Genomic DNA, 16,551 nt, shown 5'->3' with positions numbered 1-16,551 from the left:
CTACAAAGTGAGTCCAGGACAGCTAAGGCTAACAGAGAGACCCTGTCTCGGAAACAAAACAAAACAAAACAAAACAAAAAAGAACAAGTGGTGGGCCAACAGCCTTGGGACCTTCCCAGGTGAGGCAACAACCTGAACTATATAGCCTCTGGGTGCCAGGAAAGTATTGGGAGCACTACGTGGGTCCTTGTACCTGCAGGAGTGTCCTTAGAGGTGGCCATCACCTTTGTTTTATAGATGAAGACACTGGGTCTCTGAGGGTTATTAGTTGGCTTGACCAACATCACACAGCTAGAAGTGGGGAACCAATACATTTTTTATTGAGCATCTACTATGGATGGCTCCTGGCTTTGGGAAGTGAAGAAGACAGACTGATGTTTACCTTTCAAGACTTAGACTCCATCTAGTAAATACTCCGCCCCCCCCCAGACTCGTCTGGTTCCAGTCACCCTTCTCATCTGCCTTCCAGCCCCCCAGTTTCCCTATCTGGATAAGGAGGAGGTGGAACTGATAATGTGCAAGCCTCTTTCCAGACTTAGTGCTCTGTGCCTTTCTTGGCACACACTCATGTGTTCCTTTACCACCTCGTGAGGGGAAATGAAGCGCCAGGCTTGAAAAGTCATGGGATAATGGCCAGTGGTGAGCCATCATGGTAGGAAATGGGGGAAGCGGGCTCCCTTAGCTTCACCCTGCTTCCCAGTTCTGGGAGGTATGGTGATGAAAGGGCAGGGCAGGCTTTTGCCTTGGCCCTAAGGAAACACTGCATCTGGTCCCCACTCCTGCCAGATCCTGGATGAGGCTCTGAAGATCTGCAATTACATCTTCACCATCATCTTCGTCTTGGAGTCAGTTTTCAAACTTGTGGCCTTTGGCTTCCGCCGATTCTTCCAGGACAGGTAACGGTGGGTGGAGAGAGGTCTGGGAGAGTTGAGAGTGAATAGAGGCTTGTCTCCTGGGGAAATACCCAGAAGGCTTTGAGCCTGAAGACCTTTCTTAACTCCTGAGAGTCCCGGTTGCCACCCTAGAACTGATGGTGATGGTGTGTCAGGGATCTGGGGCTTAAGGGATGGGAGGGGACTCGGGGTCTGACAAGGCCAAGGCTTAGAGGGCTTTGGCAGCAAGAATTCGCTGTAGCTTCAGATGGCGCTTGCGGCCACGGAGCTTGGAGCTGGACCACCTGGGTTGGATTTGAATCCCAGTTCTACTACTTAGTGACTTTGGGTGAGCCTCGGTTCCCTCATCTGTGAAGTGTAAGCTAACTCTATCCGTATCAGAGTTGTGACACAGGTATAGAGCTCTTAAAACAGTGCTTGGCACAAAGTAAGCAGATAAATGCTGAAAACAAAGACAGATGAAGCGAGGTGCCGTGGCTCAAGCTTGTAGTCTCAGCACGCTGCCAGGCCGAGAGAGGAGGAGCGTTTGAGTTCAGTTTGAGCAAAAACACCATATGTGGGGTGGGGGGGAGGGGGCAGGGGTTGGGAGAGAAATAATGATCACAAATGAAAAGTACAGGCCCTTCCCAGTTCTACTTTTCTATGCTACCATGGTACCCTCCCCCAACCCCCGTTCCCCCACTCAGGGAGCTGCCTTCCCCATTTTCCAGATGGAACCAGTTGGACCTGGCTATTGTGCTTCTTTCCATCATGGGCATCACACTGGAGGAGATTGAGGTCAATGCTTCTCTGCCCATCAACCCTACCATCATCCGTATCATGAGGGTGCTCCGTATTGCCCGAGGTATGTCCAATGACGGTCAGCACCCGTGCCTGCCTTCCCATGGTAACCAGCTCGTAGAAGGGGACAAAGAGAGCCAGGTTATAAGGATGGCTATGAGTTTCCAGGGGCTTCCTCCCAGCCTCTGCCATACGGGCTTGTCCACCATGAGTGGGTTGGGGTATGGGTGGATCACCCCCACCAGCTCCAGCCCAGCCTGGCTCTCTCAGCTATGTGATGGAGAACCCGGAAGGGCCAGCTCATGACACCATCCTGTTCCGTAGTGCTGAAGCTACTGAAGATGGCTGTGGGCATGCGGGCGCTGCTGGACACGGTGATGCAGGCCCTGCCCCAGGTAGCTGGGAAGTGGGGTGGGCAGAAGGGAAGGGTCCTCCTGGGGAGGAGGAGGAGGTGCCCTCCGAAAGGGCAGGGGCCTCAGGGAAGCTGACTGGAGAGCCAGCAGCATCTTTTCCATTTCTTTTCCTCTTCTCCAGGTGGGGAACCTGGGACTTCTCTTCATGTTATTGTTTTTCATCTTTGCAGCTCTGGGCGTGGAGCTCTTTGGAGACCTGGGTGAGTTGAGGTTGCGGATAGCGGAGGTGCCAGGGATGGAGGCCAAGGGGGACTCATGAGACAAACATGGCTTTTCCCCCTTTTCCCCTTCTTCCCCCAGAGTGTGATGAGACACACCCCTGTGAGGGCTTGGGGCGGCATGCCACCTTTAGGAACTTTGGTATGGCCTTTCTGACCCTCTTCCGAGTCTCCACTGGTGACAACTGGAATGGCATTATGAAGGTGAGAGCCCACAAGATGGGGACCCCTCCCAGGGGCTGCTGGAACAACCGGAAGGGTGCTCTAGTCTCTGGCCTAAGATGCTTTGAGAAGATGTATTAGCCATGGCCCCTTGTCGCCCAGGTCACACACTCTGAACTCTCTTCCTCAGGCTGTGCTCTGACTCACTCATGCTTCCCCCCAGCATCCTCAAATACCCTTCTATGGCCAGGATACTGACATCCCTTGTCATCCGGGTCCTTCTCCTCCCCCTGCACCCTGATTTTCCACGACGGCTTCAGCGGCTGTCCTCCCCACCCTCATGCCTCTGCCCTTGACACCTCCCACAGGACACCCTCCGGGACTGTGACCAGGAGTCCACCTGTTACAACACAGTCATCTCACCCATCTACTTTGTGTCGTTCGTGCTCACGGCCCAGTTCGTGCTGGTCAACGTGGTCATAGCCGTGCTGATGAAGCACCTGGAAGAAAGCAACAAAGAGGCGAAGGAGGAGGCAGAGCTGGAGGCCGAGTTGGAGCTGGAGATGAAGACCCTCAGCCCACAGCCCCACTCCCCGCTGGGCAGCCCCTTCCTCTGGCCTGGGGTGGAGGGTGCCAACAGCCCCGACAGCCCTAAGCCTGGGGCTCCACACACCACGGCCCACATTGGAGCAGCCTTGGGCTTCTCCTTTGAACATGCCACGGTGAGCAATGGTGCCCCTTCCAAAGGGCCATGGGGCAGGGAGGGCAGGGCAAAGGGCAGCAGCTCACTGAGGGCCTAGAGGAACCCAGCAGGCCCCAGGGCTTCTCCCCCATCCGCCTGCTCCTCTTACCTTGATGTTGAGGGACTAGGTGCCGCACAGCACTTCCCAGAATGGCTGCCTGGCAACCCTCTAGCAAAGCGGTGGCAGGCTGGCTAGCTCCCCCAGCCTGGTGTGGCTTCCCCTTGTAGGCTCTTAGGTTCAAGGCTAAGTCTTCTGTTTCCTTCCTGTCTCTCTCTCTTTTTTTTTATCCTTACCCAATTGTCAAACCTCTTTCCTACACACTCTCTTACCTTCCATCTCCCCATCCTTCCATCTTCTCTTTATCTCTCCTTCTCCCCTGTGGACCCTGATCACTCTCACCTCTCACCTCTCCTTTCTTCCTGTATCTTTCCCAATACTCCCCTTTCTCATCTCCCTGTTGCTGTGTGTGTGTGTGTGTCTGTGTGTGTATGTGTGTCTGTGTGTTGGTGTGCACATGCCACATGGGTTTCACTTCCACTTGCTCTTCCTGCCCTTTGCCAACCCTCTTCCCTGACACTTCTCTCCGGCTCCCCTTATGGGCTGGTCCTCCCAGGACAGACAGCTGTTTGACACCATCTCCCTGCTGATCCAGGGCTCCCTGGAGGGGGACCTGAAGCTGATGGACGAGCTGGCAGGCCCAGGGGGCCAGCCCTCTGCCTTCCCTTCTGCCCCCAGCCGGGGTGGCTCCGACCCACAGGTTACTGTGCCCTGTCATGTGCCGAGCTGTGCCATGCCGTGCTGTGCTTCTGGGGTGGCTGGGGGTGTTGCCTGCCCACTGGGTAGCTAGAAAATGAGCAGCTGAAGGGCCACACAGTTGGGCACTGCACTTGGCAGGAGGCAGTTGGGAGACGGGGGGGGGGGGGGGGGGGCGCTGCAGGCTCTGCAAAGTAGGGAAATCACCCATTCTGGGGAGACAGAGAGGTGGAGGAGGGGCTTGGAGAGATTTGTAAGAAAGAATCTGGAAGAGAGAAGAGATGGAACAGTGGGGCTAGAAGGCTAGGTATCAGGCCCAGGCAAGAAGAGCCTCTGAGGCTAGTGCAAGGGGCCGTGGGACTCATAGAGGGACGTGTTTTAGCTAGTCTATTTCTTCTGTAGTGTCCAGTGCACATCCACACTCCTCTGGTGGCCTTGTAAGTGCGAAGCCCACCGGGACATGATGAGAGCTGTCTTAAGCAGTTTTCTGTCCTGAGGGAATAGAAGTGAATTCTGGAACAGAAGCGGAAAGTAGGACTTGGTTTCCTCACCAAATGCAATCCCTTTCCTCAGCACCCAGTGTGCTCTTCAGCAGCCCCAGTATACCCTGAGCCTTGGCTTTCTGGGTCCCTCCAGCGCTGCTCTCCTCCCATTGGCCCAATACTCCTTCAGTACCCCGCCCCCACCCCAGTCAGGGACTACAGATCTAGAGTGGATTAAGGAGATGGGTGTGGATTATAGCGGAATCCTAGGGGCACAGACTGTTGGGAGAAGGGATAGGCCCACAGGTTCCTAGGTAGCCAATAACCTGGAGGAAAATAGACAGTGATTTTTTTACATGGTAAAGACCTGTACCTGGCATGGTGGTGCATGCCTTTAATCCCAGCCCTTGGGAGGCAGAGGCAGGCGGATCCCTGTGAGTTCAAGGTCAGCCTGGCCTACAAAGCAATTCCAGGACAGCCAAGATAACACAGAGAAACTCTGTTTCAAAAGGGGGGGGAAAAAAAGCCCCATGCCTCTTGTTAGGATTTAGTCTCAGACCTGGCAGTGACCTAGAATGATAGGTAGGAAAGTCGTCCCCCCCTCCCCCCGCCAACCTCCCCCATTCTAAACTAAGCCCATGGGAAAGGTGGGGATGGAGGTGGGATAGGACAGAGATCAGAACAGCTCACTCACCCAAACACCACTCACCCCCCTCCTCCTCTAATATCTTGCAAATGCTGAAGCTCCTAGGTGAGCCAGCCAGATAATGTGGTGGCCCAAGTGCACCCCCTTCATCCTAGCTGGGAGAGCGCTTCTCAAGGCCCACATTGGAGAGGGGGAGCAGGTTGCAGGCAGATGGAGGAGGGCCCATGAGGGGAGAAGCCAGAATCTGGGGGCAGGCCAAGTCCTGCTAGGCTTTTGGAAGCGAAGAGAATAGGCAGAAAACAGCCCTCAGATTGGTGGCATTGTCCCCAGCGCACCCCCCACCACCACCACCATGCTGCTCTGTCTGTGGAGAGGAGACTAGGCTTTGCTGGCCTTTCTTCATTCTTTCTTTTTTTTTTTTTTGGAATCATCTTTATGAGAGTGGAAGCCCTCTCCCTGGGTGGTGGTAGTGTGGGAGGGGGCTGCTAAGATGCCTGGGGTATCTTTAGAATGTGTTTCTGCGTCTCTTGGTCTCTTTGCTTTGCCAGTGTTTGCTCTGTCTCTTTGGTGCCTGCTGCAGACTCTCTGATCAGAGCAGGGGGTTGAACTGGGAGAGGGGAGGCGTTGCGGGTATATTGGGCGAGGGGCGGGGAGTGAAATGGGATGCCTTCCTCTCCGGCTTTGTGGAAAGGGGAAGTGGGGGCTGCTAGCGTGCCCAGTGTGCGTCCTGGTTTCTCATGCCTGCTCATCTCTCTCCTGTCTAGATCCCCCTAGCTGAGATGGAGGCTCTGTCTCTGACGTCAGAGATTGTGTCTGAACCGTCCTGCTCTCTAGCTCTGACGGATGACTCTTTGCCTGATGACACTCACACACTCTTACTTAGTGTCCTGGAGAGCAATGTACATGCACACATCCCTTGCTGCTCCCTCAGCCTGGGCTAGGCTGTCTGCAGGGCTCCAGACCCTCCTCCCACTCTGTGCCCAGGTCCTTGCCCAGAGGCATTCATTCACCTGTGGGCATAAAGTGCCCCAGCCTTTGCTGGCATGAATTCTTCCTTGCCCCCTCCCCCAGGAAGGGAGGCTATAAAGGAATTCGATAAGATATAACCAAGACCCTGCTCAGAGGGTTACATGGGCATCGAAGGTGACAGGTTTATTCCAGGAACGGCAGCCCAAAACAGAAGTTGCTTGGGAGCTAGGTTCTGTCTTTGGAGCCCTGTACCAGCCAGCCCTCCTTCCCTGCTCCTCTCCTCCTGCCTCTCCCTCATGAGACTCACTGGTTTCCTGGGTGAGACACACATCTCTGCTGCCACCATCATGCCCTCCTCCCACCCCTCCCCCTCCCCCTCCCTCCAAAAACTGTTCCTGTCTCCTCTCTCGCTGCTGTCCCTGTGTGTCCTTGTGTCCTATCCTTAACAAGCTCCGGGGTGGAGGGGGGGGGCAGTGGAGGCTGGCTTCTTGGTACTTTGGCCTTTCTACCCTTCCTCAGTTTCCCTCTGCCCCTCTGACAGTGAGCAGCCCCCTCTCGTCGGTTGCCTTCTGTCGTGAGAGCCAGCCAGCTGAGGCAGGATCTGGATCAAAGCCCCCCCCCACCCCCCCACACCCTCGGAAGATCTCTAGAGGGTGTGGCTGGCTGGAAGCAGTGGGTCCTGGGATTGAGACTAGAAGGGAAAGACTCAAACTACCCTCCACTTGCTGGGACTGTGACCAGCGGAGCCCATGTGGCAAAAAGAGCTTTGCAGCCTCCCTAAGAACTAGGGGTGGGCGGCCCAGAGAAAGGGATTCTAAAGGGGGAGAGAAACTCTTGGGATGTAGCCTTGGTTCCCTATTCTGGGGTTCGGGGCTGATTGCTGCCTTTCTTTGAAACAGGTTTTCCCAAACCCACTCCCACCCCCAAGTCTGTCCACTGAGGGAGTACTGAGTCCCCAGTACCCAGGACTTGCTACCTGCCTCCACCCTCCAGGGTCTCTGTGTGGTTAAAGTAGATCTGGAGACTAGGCTGGGACACGCCCCTTGTGTTCCCCTGTTATTTAACCTGCATGAATCTAACTAGGGCCAGTCCCCTTGTGCATCCCTGGGGTAACTCGGGTTATTTAAGAGGACTTCATGCAGTGCTGGGGGGCTGCTCCCTCTTCTTTCCTTCCTTCCTAGTCCTTCACCATCCATCCCCAGCCCAGAGGCTCACGGGTGATCCTGTGGGTATGCTCTCGGGATGGGGCCTCTCCACGCCTCCCTCCATATATGTAGAGACTCACTGTATGTCTTCCCACCTCCCACCATGCTCATACCCATCACCTTGGCCTAGGAGGGTGTGGAGGTGGGGTGTGGGTAGGTTAGGGGGAGGACTGTGGGTCTGGAGGCAGGAGGGCTTAGTTCATGCTGGCTAGCTTCTCCTCGGCTACCAAGCCCAGAGGCATGCTCTTCACCCTATCCTCTGGTCCTTTTGCAGATGGTACCCCACCCTGAGGAGGCGCCAGTGCCCCTGGGACCAGACCTGCTGACTGTGAGGAAGTCTGGTGTCAGCCGGACACACTCTCTGCCCAATGACAGCTACATGTGCCGCAATGGGAGCACTGCCGAGAGATCCCTAGGACACAGGGGCTGGGGGCTCCCCAAAGCCCAGTCAGGTACCCGAGCTTAGCCCGCTCAAGGAGAGCCAACTTTGCCTAAGATGAACAAAAGAAGTGTCTCTCTTGTTTTGAGGAAACCCTGGGCTAAGGGGAAATGCCCAGACTGGAAGAAGTAACTTTCATCCCAGGGCAGTGAGGGGTAGAGGCCCCGATGGGGGCGGGGCTCAAAGACTACCCTCTACTCACCCTTCCATGTCCCTTCTCCACAGGCTCCATCTTGTCTGTTCACTCCCAACCAGCAGATACCAGCTGCATCCTACAGCTTCCCAAAGATGCACCACACCCTGCTCCAGCCTCACGGGGCCTCCACGTGGGGCGCCATCCCTAAACTACCCCCACCCGGCCGCTCCCCTCTGGCTCAGAGGCCTCTCAGGCGCCAGGTAAGCAAGTGTGGAGGGCTAGACTTGGCCTCTGTGGTGCGGTTCTTTCCGCCCCGCCCGCTGCCCCGCCCCCCCCCCCCCCCCCCCGGTTTTTCAAGACAGAGTTTTTCTGTGTAGCCTTGACTGTACTGGACTCACTTTGTAGACCAGACTGGCCTCGAACTCACAGTGATAAGCCACCCACCACCCGGCTAGCGGTGGGGTTCTTTATTGGAACTCCTATGCTGTTGGTGATGACCAGAGTGATGCTTTCATTCTTCCAGCAAACGTATATTGTGTGCCAATAATACCACAGCTCTAAAGCCAGGCGTGGTGGCACACACCTTTAATCCCAGCACTTGGGAGGCAGAGGCAGGCGGATCTCTGTAAATTCAAGGCCAGCCTGGTCTATAAAAGTGAGTCCAGGACAGCCAAGGCTACACAGGGAAACCCAATCTTGAAAAACCAAAAAAAAAAAGAAAAAGAAAAACTAAAGCAAAAACAAAAAACAAACAAACAACCACATAAAAAACAAACTACAGCTCTAGGTACTAGGGACACGGTACTGGGTAAAGCAGAAGAGATTGGCGTTTGCCCTCCCACCCCCTCCCCATGCACACACCTTGTTTTGCTGAGGAGGCCTAGGGTCCAGGGAACAGTTGTTGCCAGGGGAACTGACATTCAGTGGAGGTGGTACCCATGTATGAAGGGTCCCAATCCCAGGCTCAGAGTTCCCCCAAATTCTTTACACTTTGGATTAATCTGGGGAACACAAGGCAGGGTTTAGGTGTCTTTACTTCTGGCCAACCCTGGGGGTCCACTGTCCATGAACCAGACAGGTAGTGACTGATGGAGGCAAATGAAGTTTCTGTGCCTTGTGTTGACGGCTATGGTTCCTGAGCACAGATATACGGATATCTGTCGGCCCCATGCTGTTGGGGAGCGGCATGGTACCCTCCTCCTGCACCCACTCACCAAGCAGCTTCCTGCTGCTAGGCACTGGGACACAGTTCCTGCTCTCTGAGCTCAGTCTCAGAACGGAGGCACACGTGCAATCATTTCACTGCAGCCACGGGTTAGAGCCGCACGGTGCTTGTGTGCATTGTAGCAGGGAGCCCAGAAGAGACAAGGGTTAGTTTTTCTTGAAGTAGATTGCACTCAGCAGAGAAAACACGTGTTCTGCAGAGGGAGGGATACTTGCTGTTGGGAAGGGTACTCAAGGCCAAGGGAACTGTTACCTTGCTCTCCCTAAAGGCCAGAGGCACAACAAAGGCACCAGCTTGGAAAGCAGAGCTGGCACCATTTCTTTCTGGCCTCCCAGGGCCCAAAGACTGCAGAGAGCTCCTCCTGCAGGGTTTGGGGAAGTGGGGCACCGAGGACAGAAGAAAGGTTTGGTGGTTGAAGGGGAGGTGTGAACCACGGAGCTCATGGCCCCCTCCTCTCAATAAGAGAGGCTAATAGGGTGGTCCTGTAACTTCATGGGGGTCCGGGACGCCCAGCCTGACAGAAAGGGTAAAAGAGCATCCACGTTGTAAAGGAAATCCCTGGGCTGAGCTGGACATCCACTTCCTACAGGCAGCAATAAGGACTGACTCCCTGGACGTGCAGGGCCTGGGTAGCAGAGAAGACCTGCTGTCAGAGGTGAGTGGGCCCTCCTGCCCTCTGACCCGGTCCTCATCCTTCTGGGGCGGGTCGAGCATCCAGGTGCAGCAGCGGTCCAGCAGCCAGAGCAAGGCCTCCAAGCACATCCGCCTGCCGCCAGCCCTTTGCCCAGGCCTGGAACCCAGCTGGGCTAAGGACCCTCCGGAAACCAGAAGCAGCTTAGAGCTGGACACGGAGCTGAGCTGGATTTCAGGAGACCTCCTACCCAGCAGCCAGGAAGAACCCCTGTCCCCACGGGACCTGAAGAAATGCTACAGTGTGGAGGCCCAGAGCTGCCGGCGTAGGCCTGGGTCCTGGCTAGACGAACAGAGGAGACACTCCATTGCTGTCAGCTGCCTGGACAGCGGCTTCCAACCCCGCCTATGTCCAAGTCCCTCAAGCCTGGGGGGCCAACCTCTTGGGGGCGGCCCTGGGAGCCGGCCTAAGAAAAAACTCAGCCCACCCAGTATCTCTATAGACCCCCCGGAGAGCCAGGGCCCTCGGCCCCCATGCAGTCCTGGTGTCTGCCTCAGGAGGAGGGCGCCATCCAGTGACTCCAAGGATCCCTCGGCCTCCGGCCCCCTTGACAGCACGGCTGCCTCACCCTCCCCAAAGAAAGACGGGCTGAGTCTCTCTGGTTTGTCTTCTGACCCATCAGACCTGGACCCCTGAGTCCCACCCACTATCCCTCACACTTTTCTCCACTGGGTGCAGATCCTAGCTCCGCCTCCTGGGCAGTATTTCTGAAAAGTCCCATGCAGCAGCATAAGCGGAGAGGCACGTCATCTGCTTCTTTAGTAGCTGGGGGATTACAAGCAGGACCTCCAGAGAGTCTGGAGAGAACACAGCCCTGGCACCTCTGCCGGGAAGAAAGAGAGGGAGAAGCCCAGTGTGGCCGAGGCTCCCGACACCAGGAGCTGTTGGGAGAAAGCAATACGTTTGTGCAGAATCTCTATGTATATTCTATTTTATTAAATTAATTGAATCTAGTATATGCCGGATGTACGACATTTTGTGACTGAGGGGACTTGTTTCCTTCTACTTTTATGTGTCTCAGAATATTTCTGAGGCGAAGGCGTCTGTCTCTTGGCTATTTTAACCTAAAATAACCAGTCTAGTTATATTCCCTCTTCTTGTAAAGCACAAGTTGGGACCGTGAGTGTATTACAACCCAGCGGCGGCCCATCTTCAGTGGAAAGCAAAAACCATTTTGGAAACTGTCATGTAACTTAATTTTCTCCTTTAACCTCGTCATCATTTTTCTGTAGGGGGAAAAAAAGAGAAAAAGAGAAAAAAAAAGAGATTTTACAAATGAAATGGAACCTTTTTATATATACATACATACATATCTATATATCTATATAAAATAAAGTAATTTTCCAAAATAAAAAGTTAATCCCAGTCCAGAGTAAAAGCAAAGGGGATGGAGAGATAGCTGTGTTTAGATGACCGGAGAGAGTCCTGGAGATGGAAAGTGGGCGGTGGGAGGGAAGATTTGGGGTTGCCCCTGTGTGTGTGTGTGTGTGTGTGTGTGTGTGTGTGTGTGTGTGTGTGTATGAGTTGGTATGTATGAGCTGTGTGCCTGAGAGAGGAGGGACTCAAATGCCAGTCCTGGAGGGCTCCATCCCTGTACCACCTCTGTCAGCACAGAGAAGAGCAGCAATACTGTTCTGGGAGTGGGAGTCAGGGGCTGCTGTTTCTTTCCAGCACAGCTTTATCGAAGCCTCTGAACAAGGCAGCTCAGGGAGTGTGAGCAATTCCAGATTAATTCTTGTTTCTGCTGACAACTATCAGCTGCATATTGAAAGCTGGAAATTGGCATAATGAAGCTGTTTTGCTTATTGGGGCCAACGGAGGAGGCCGGGAGGCAGCCCCTGGCTGCTGCAGATCTAAATGTAGGGATTAATGGGGGGAGGGGCAAATGCTTGGGGGGTGGGTGGGCGGGTTCCTGCCCTGTTCTTCCACCCCAGCATTTGCCACACTCTGCCTGGGTGGTGACCTGAGGTGTCTGGGCTAAAAGCCTCTTGCCTTGGGCCTCACCCACCTGCCTGCTGATATTAAGATTAATCTGTGTAAACAGGACAGGTCACCCCTCCCAAGGATGAGACTACAAGGACCAGGGCTGGAGACCAGAGGTGACCCGAATACTGAGCTAGGGGAGCTGGCTCCCTGAGGGGTGATGAATGATACAACCAAGGTGCTTACATGGTCCTGCTGCTGCTTGCCCAGCGGGAGGGAGCTGGAGCAGAGAGAGGTTGATGTCCTAGTGCCGAGAGGGAATAACCAGAGATGCAGCCAGCCTGTCAACCCCTGGCCACCCCAAACATCTGTCCCACTAACGGTCTCTTGAACATGCCTGTCCCCTTTAAGTCAGGGGTGTGTGTGTGTGTGTGTGTGTGTGTGTGTGTGTGTGTGTGTGTGTGTGTGTGTGTGTATGAGGCAGCGACCACTGAGCTGCACACCCAGTCCTGGATTTGTTTCTTGAAGCTTCAGCGACGTCCCTCACTCACCAGCCCCCGACCTACACAGGCAGCTGGGAGCCCAGGGTGCCAGGTTGCTGGTTGCTGGGAGGCTGGACCTGCAGGCGTTCTTCCTCTGGCCTATTTCCTAAGCTGAGAGAGCTTTTCTGATTGCTCTTTTGGGCAAAAAAAAAAAAAAAAAAAGATACCACTCATTGAAACAAACACCTGGTTTGATCTCCCTAGGGTGTATGATAGTGCCAAGCTCTGATCCCTCTAGCCCTCTCAGCTGGAGAATGGTGGTGCTTGTAGAAGCTGGCTTTTCTTTCTTTCTTTTTTTTCTTTTCTTTTTTTTTTTTTAAGGAAGCTGTGCAAAATTCCTAGAGTTTTGCCACCTGGATCTAGAGATTAAGCTTCTGTATTTTTGTAAAATTCTGTAGCCGTCTGTCCTTTATGGGTGGGAGGTTTGGGAAGGAGGGGTTCTGGGATTTCCAGCCCTCCACTTCTTCCTCTTGGGGCTAGAAGATTCTGGGTCAAGGCTAAGCAGAGGGCTGAACCCTCTCCCTTTACCCAGACTTCTCTTATTACCCTCCCTCACTGCCCCCTGCCCCTGCTTTGCTCTTCTCAGTAAGGACTAAGGAAGCTTGCCTGGGGCCACACTGCTTATGCTTTAGGGCTGCTCTCTGGAGAGCTACTTGTGCCACCCCGTGAGAAGGCAAGCTCCCCTCACCAAGATTACACACACACACATACACACACACACACCATCTGTGGTCCCAAGCACTCTTCTAGCAGGAAACAGCACCTTACGGGGGCATCAGGAGACCAGCCTGGGCTATGCAATACTCCCTGCCAAAAACAAACAAAAGCCTCTGGGCAGAACAGTAACAGTGGTCATGGTCTTTGCCAGCAGCTGGAGATCTTGGGGCAGGTGGGGCTGGGGAGAAAGCAAGCTTGGAATCTCACAGGAGCTTCTGAGATGGGGTGGTGGGGTAGGGCAGGTGCCTTTGGCAGCCCTAGCATCTATCTTCCTGGGTGCTTCGCCTTCGTTTAGTCCTCTTTCTGGGGTTCAAAGAGAAAAGTGTGTCAAGAGCACCAGGCCTCCACCTCAGGCTTGGCTGCTTTGGGTTTTCTCCACCCCCAAGGCTCCAGGAAAAGGCCTGCCTGGGGGTGTGGGGAACTGGAAAGAAGGAGTGATCTGAGCTGGTGCTAAAAACAAACCTGAGGCTCACACACAGTCTCTCACTCACTCCTCCAAATGCTTAAGCTTAGGGAAGCACCGGCTAGCATTTTTCCAGGCAGCAGCGGGTTCAATGGGGTTAAGGGGCTTGCCTGAGGTGACGCAGGCAGGACTGAGCAGAGTTAGGATCTGACTCTAGGGCTGGCCTTCTGCAGCCCACACCACCCCAAGTCCGCTCTCATTGGGGGTCGGGGGGGAGGGGAATGGGAAGTGATGGGAAGAATCACACTTCCAGAATGAACCGAGTTCACAAGGAGGCCAGGGGACACTTTCTTAAAGCAGTTAAGTTTGGATTCTAGAACTGTGTGTGTGTTCTCTGTGTGATACGCTGGGTAGGTTAGAGAGGTCCACTGGCCCCACCTGGTGAGATGCTGGCTTCCGACATGATCCCAGCCCGCAGGGTTGGTGGAGGCACCCTTTGACCCTGGATGCTTTCCAGGAACTCCAAGCAGATGCAGAATCTGCAGTCACTCCAGGTCTCTGGGCAACGCCCCACCCAAGAATGGCCCTGCCCTTTGATACCCTGGCACCTGCTCACCTCAGCCACCTCTGTCTCCACCCTTCTCCTTTCCTGTCCCCACCTAGGGCCTCTGCCCCCTCTCCAAACAGGCTTCACAGCCTCACCTTCAAATGTTCTCCCATCCCAGCCTATTGTCTCTTTCCCTCTCTCCTGGCCTGCTGAGCCGCCAACCTGCCCCACATCTGTGACAGCAGCGTAGTGAGGGCATTAGACGCCAGGTGGCAGCACAAAGCACTCTCATCTGGTGCCACCTAGGGTCTCTTTTGAAGAGGGATAAAACCAGGAAGAAGATACCAACCCTGATGGATCCTTCCACACACAGAAGCACTGTATAGCTCCAAAGAGGAAGCAGCTCCCAATAAAAAATCCTGTCTGTGGGGAAGCTCAGACTGGACTATGTCATTAGAGTGCTGGGGACCCACAGCTGGGTGGAAAGGGAGGGTGATCCCCTAGTGCCAATGATGCCCCCCTAAGACCAATAAACTAATCCCAGACCGAGGTGGCATGTTGGATAGGAGACTTAACTCTCAAAGCAAGTTTAGTTGTGGACTGGTCCTACCTATAGGGTAGGATAAAGTGTATCAAGGAATGACCTAGCTGCCCAGTAAACTCCAGGAGGGAATCCTGCTACAAAGTCTACCCTCTGTGTGCCTTGGCCCCATCCCATTGTATGAGTTTGGCTGAAGCCCACAGAGCCTATTAATTATTACTTTGGAAGCTCTGGAATCATGTGCAGTAGCCAAGCCCTTACCTGCATGCCAATTAGGTGGGGAACAGGCTGGGGCAGAGGGCAGCCTTGCAGAGACTGGGAGGGGAGCAGGCGGCTCCAGCTAGGCTGAAGTCTGGAGGAAATGGACCCACTGAGTGGGAAGCCAGAAGTGGGAGGCAGGGTATGTGCCTGGAGGATAATTTAGGGGTGTTCCCGGACTTCAATAGTCTTTAAATGAGCCACACGGTGTGGTGAGGACAGCACTGCATTTTCTACACTGTCCCTTTTGTTAGATCCAACCTGCCCCACCCTCAGGCAGCATTTCCTGTGCCTGGGTCTCCCTGTCTCCTCTGCCCTGTTTTTCTGTCCCTGCTGTCACACCTGCTCTGCATTTGCAGTCATCTTTTCTTGCCGTTTTTTCTTGCCAGGAAATCCCTGTTTCAGGCTGCCTGGAGACGCTCACAGGCGGAGGAGGCATAGCACATGCATCGCCCATCTAGTATGGAGTCACAGCCAGGCAGAAAGGAGGGTGAGGTAACCAGATTGTGTTCCCCTGGATGCCTCGGCTCAAACCACATGCCCTTTGTTTCTCCTCTCATCAGCCTTTTGGCTAGAAAACATCTTGGTTCCGAACACTCAAAAGTGAGTGAGCTGTACGCACTTGGGGGACCGTTCCTCCTGTCAGGATGGCCTCACTACCTACCTACTGTGGAGATGGTGTTCTGAGAAATGCGGTTTAAACTTTCTCTTTACAAATCCAACTTTCACCCAACCTGTAACAAGTTAACCATGTGCTCTGAGATTATTTATAGCTATGAACTCATCCTTTTTACAGCTGTGCACTCAAGCTGTTCAGAATTACCTTTTTGTAATCACTTGCTATGCTTTGGATGTGTTCTCCTTCGGGACTCTTTCGTGCCCCTGACTCAGAACAGTGTATGTGTATGGAAGATGTGGTAACCAGATCTAAGACCATTTGCTGGAAGCAGCAAGGCATTGAAAGCCACACCCCTCCTTCTCGCCCCCTGCCCCGAAAATATGCAAATATAGAGTCATAATACTGATTATGGCTTTGTGTGCTGTTCTGAATCAGTAGGGCCAGAAAGACAATTCTGCCGCGTCCCCCCCCCGCCCCCACCCCCGGCCGTCACCCCGCTTTGAGACTTCTATAAAAGATGACGAAGACCCCTGACTGCCTTTCATTACAGGATTTGCTGTGCTGTTCGACAGAGAGGATGGCCTTTGCTCATGATCCAGTTTTTAGAGGGTCTTAGATCTCTTTCAGACTAAGCTTCTTCTACAGTTGGATTAGGACAAGAGAGACCAAAACTCTTCTCCATGTATGAGGCCCCACTCTTGGATAAAGGACACCAAGAGGTAGTTGTCCTTCTTTTATATGGCATAGCCACATTTGGAGCCTTGCAGAAGGAAGCATCCTCTTCAGCCCTGGTAAAGTCTGGCGGAGAAGGCGAAAGTCGTGTTGGTAATTGGGAAGCAAGCAGGTGCTTTTCCAACAGGTATTGAAGAGCCTGGTTTGGCTCCTTTTTGCCAGGCTGGTTTACCTTGGCTTTTGATTTCCCTCTGGGGAAACACTGTGCTCATGCACAGCAATTAGTGACTCCGCTTATAAGAATCAGAGCTAAGATGTCTTTAGGACAAATTTATGAGCTTTTAAGTGTTATCCAGAAGTGTTGCCCCAGGTATCTGGATTGTGGGACACTTGGTTTAGGAACTTGGGAAGGGTGGGGTTGGATTGGTAACCATTTGTGCTGTTGCATAGAATAGCTTTAACAGAAACCATATTAGGTGTGCTGTAGAGTTATCGACAGAAGAGAGGGGAACATCTGGAAAAGCCACTACCTACTATAATTCGTGCATCTCTCTGCCTACTTTTCTGCCAATTG

The 16,551-nt window shown here is 53.7% G+C and overlaps 1 protein-coding gene across 1 annotated transcript in view; it reads left to right on the top strand.

Moving 5' to 3' along the window:
- Cacna1g (calcium voltage-gated channel subunit alpha1 G) overlaps positions 1-11,053 on the top strand; it is a 66,795-nt gene extending 55,742 nt beyond the window's left edge. Inside the window, 12 exon segments of the mRNA XM_051158326.1 lie at positions 787-896; positions 1,604-1,737; positions 1,998-2,068; positions 2,208-2,286; positions 2,387-2,508; positions 2,835-3,188; positions 3,823-3,966; positions 5,855-5,989; positions 7,539-7,716; positions 7,929-8,002; positions 8,004-8,099; positions 9,654-11,053. Coding sequence (XP_051014283.1) covers positions 787-896; positions 1,604-1,737; positions 1,998-2,068; positions 2,208-2,286; positions 2,387-2,508; positions 2,835-3,188; positions 3,823-3,966; positions 5,855-5,989; positions 7,539-7,716; positions 7,929-8,002; positions 8,004-8,099; positions 9,654-10,391 — 2,235 coding nt within the window. The 3' untranslated portion in view covers positions 10,392-11,053.
- The last annotated feature ends 5,498 nt before the right edge of the window (positions 11,054-16,551 follow it).

This window comes from Acomys russatus, chromosome 16, assembly GCF_903995435.1.
Source record: "Acomys russatus chromosome 16, mAcoRus1.1, whole genome shotgun sequence".
In the NCBI taxonomy this organism is placed as follows: domain Eukaryota; kingdom Metazoa; phylum Chordata; class Mammalia; order Rodentia; family Muridae; genus Acomys; species Acomys russatus.
Note: the sequence above shows the minus strand (reverse complement) of the source record. Positions and strands in the feature narration are given on the sequence as shown.